This window comes from Myotis nattereri, assembly GCF_964212035.1.
Source record: "Myotis nattereri genome assembly, chromosome: 3".
Taxonomy (NCBI): domain Eukaryota; kingdom Metazoa; phylum Chordata; class Mammalia; order Chiroptera; family Vespertilionidae; genus Myotis; species Myotis nattereri.
In genome coordinates, this window is record NC_138077.1 from 55144640 (window position 1) to 55146644 (window position 2005).

Sequence of the window (2005 nt, forward strand, 5' to 3'; positions counted from 1 at the left end):
CTTAGGATAATCTCCTTCAGTTACTTCCTTGTAGCTTAATAGAACAATAGAGTAACCTTGGAATGGAGATAAGAAACACCCTAACCTTTGGAATAGAATGGATAGGATTAAAATCAACTGGTATAAATACAGATGTAACAAGACAATCAAGACAGAACTTGGCTGGAGATCCTGGCTAGAGAACCTGGCTAGGCTGCTGATCAACTGAATGCTGTCTCTGTGTCATTCCTTCTTCGCCGACTCCGTCCACACCTTTGGGAACCCCTGGACCTGCTGGGGTTGGACCCCAACAATTTTATAAACTACAAACTTTTTAAAAAATTAAATCTATTGAGGGTTGGGGAGGGAGGGCTGCTGAGCAACCATCACCGACAGCAGAGGCCCCAAGGCAGAGGCTCCAGGAACCAGGCACAGCAACTACACAGAAAAGATGGGCGAGGAGACCAATGATGACAAGAAGGCAACAACTAAATTTGAACTAGAGCGAGAAACAGAACTTCGCTTTGAGGTGGAAGCGTCTCAGTCGGTTCAGTTGGAGCTGCTGTCTGGCATGGCAGAAGTCTTTGGCACCGAGCTGACCCGTAACAAGAAATTCACCTTTGATGCTGGTGCCAAGGTAGCTGTTTTCACTTGGCACGGCTGTTCGGTACAGCTGAGTGGCCGTACCGAGGTGGCTTATGTCTCCAAGGACACCCCTATGTTGCTTTACCTCAACACTCATACAGCGTTGGAGCAGATGCGGAGGCAGGCGGAGAAGGGAGACGAGCGAGGCCCCCGGGTGATGGTAGTGGGCCCCACCGATGTGGGCAAATCCACAGTGTGCCGCCTGTTGCTCAACTACGCAGTGCGTTCGGGCCGCCGGCCCACTTATGTGGAGCTGGATGTGGGCCAGGGCTCTGTGTCTATCCCTGGTACCATGGGGGCTCTCTACATTGAGCGGCCGGCAGATGTTGAACAAGGATTCTCCATCCAGGCCCCTCTGGTGTATCATTTTGGCTCCACCACTCCTGGCACCAACATCAAGCTTTATAAGAAGATTACATCTCGTCTAGCAGATGTGTTCAACCAAAGGTGTGAAGTGAACCGAAGGGCTTCTGTGAGTGGCTGTGTCATTGACACCTGTGGCTGGGTCAAGGGCTCCGGCTACCAGGCCCTGGTGCATGCAGCTTCAGCCTTTGAGGTCGATGTGGTTGTGGTTCTGGATCAAGAACGACTTTACAATGAACTGAAGCGGGACTTGCCCCACTTTGTGCGTACTGTGCTGCTCCCTAAATCAGGGGGTGTGGTGGAGCGCTCCAAGGATTTCCGGCGGGAATGTAGGGAGAAGCGTATCCGTGAGTATTTCTATGGATTCCGGGGCTGCTTTTATCCCCATGCCTTCCATGTCAAATTTTCAGATGTGAAAATCTACAAAGTTGGGGCACCCGCCGTTCCAGACTCCTGTTTGCCTCTGGGCATGTCTCAGGAGGACAATCAGCTGAAGCTAGTACCTGTCACCCCTGGCCGAGATATGGCGCACCACCTCCTGAGTGTCAGCACTGCTGAGGGCACGGAGGAGAACCTTTCTGAGACCAGTGTGGCCGGTTTCATCGTGGTGACCAGTGTGGACCTGGAGCATCAAGTGTTTACTGTTCTCTCTCCAGCCCCCTGTCCACTGCCCAAGAGCTTCCTTCTCATCATGGATATCCGGTTCATGGATCTTAAGTAGAGCTCAGGGAGTCTTGCTGCCTGGGGCATGGAGATCTGTGGCCATCACAGAGACAGAGGGGCTGAAGAGGGAGAGTCTTTTGAGGCCAGGCTGACCAGTAAATGGTGGACTAGTAAAAAGCGTATATTCTACCTCTTAAAACAGGTGGTGGTGACTTAACTACTAATCTTGAGTCAAAAGGAAAACCATGAGACTATGATTGGTTTCTTAGATCACCTAAGGTGCCACTTGAAATTCTCTAAGGCCCTGGAGAATCCCGTTTCTTTAACCAGTTACTGTGTGGACTCATTTTTTAAA

At 50.9% G+C, this 2005-nt stretch overlaps 1 protein-coding gene across 2 annotated transcripts; it reads left to right on the forward strand.

The window, feature by feature from the left end:
* Positions 1-430: 430 nt before the first annotated feature.
* Positions 431-1708, forward strand: LOC308516444 (polyribonucleotide 5'-hydroxyl-kinase Clp1-like; the record flags this gene model as incomplete). 2 transcript variants are annotated; one of them, XM_081087401.1, is made up of 2 exons in its annotated part: positions 431-844; positions 1037-1708. In XM_081087401.1, the coding sequence occupies 2 exons, from the start codon at positions 431-433 to the stop codon at positions 1706-1708; spliced, it is 1086 nt and encodes a 361-aa protein (XP_080943527.1). The 2 variants fall into 2 exon arrangements, with proteins under 2 accessions (XP_080943527.1, XP_080943526.1); XM_081087400.1 differs by having other exon boundaries at positions 431-1708.
* Positions 1709-2005: the final 297 nt, after the last annotated feature.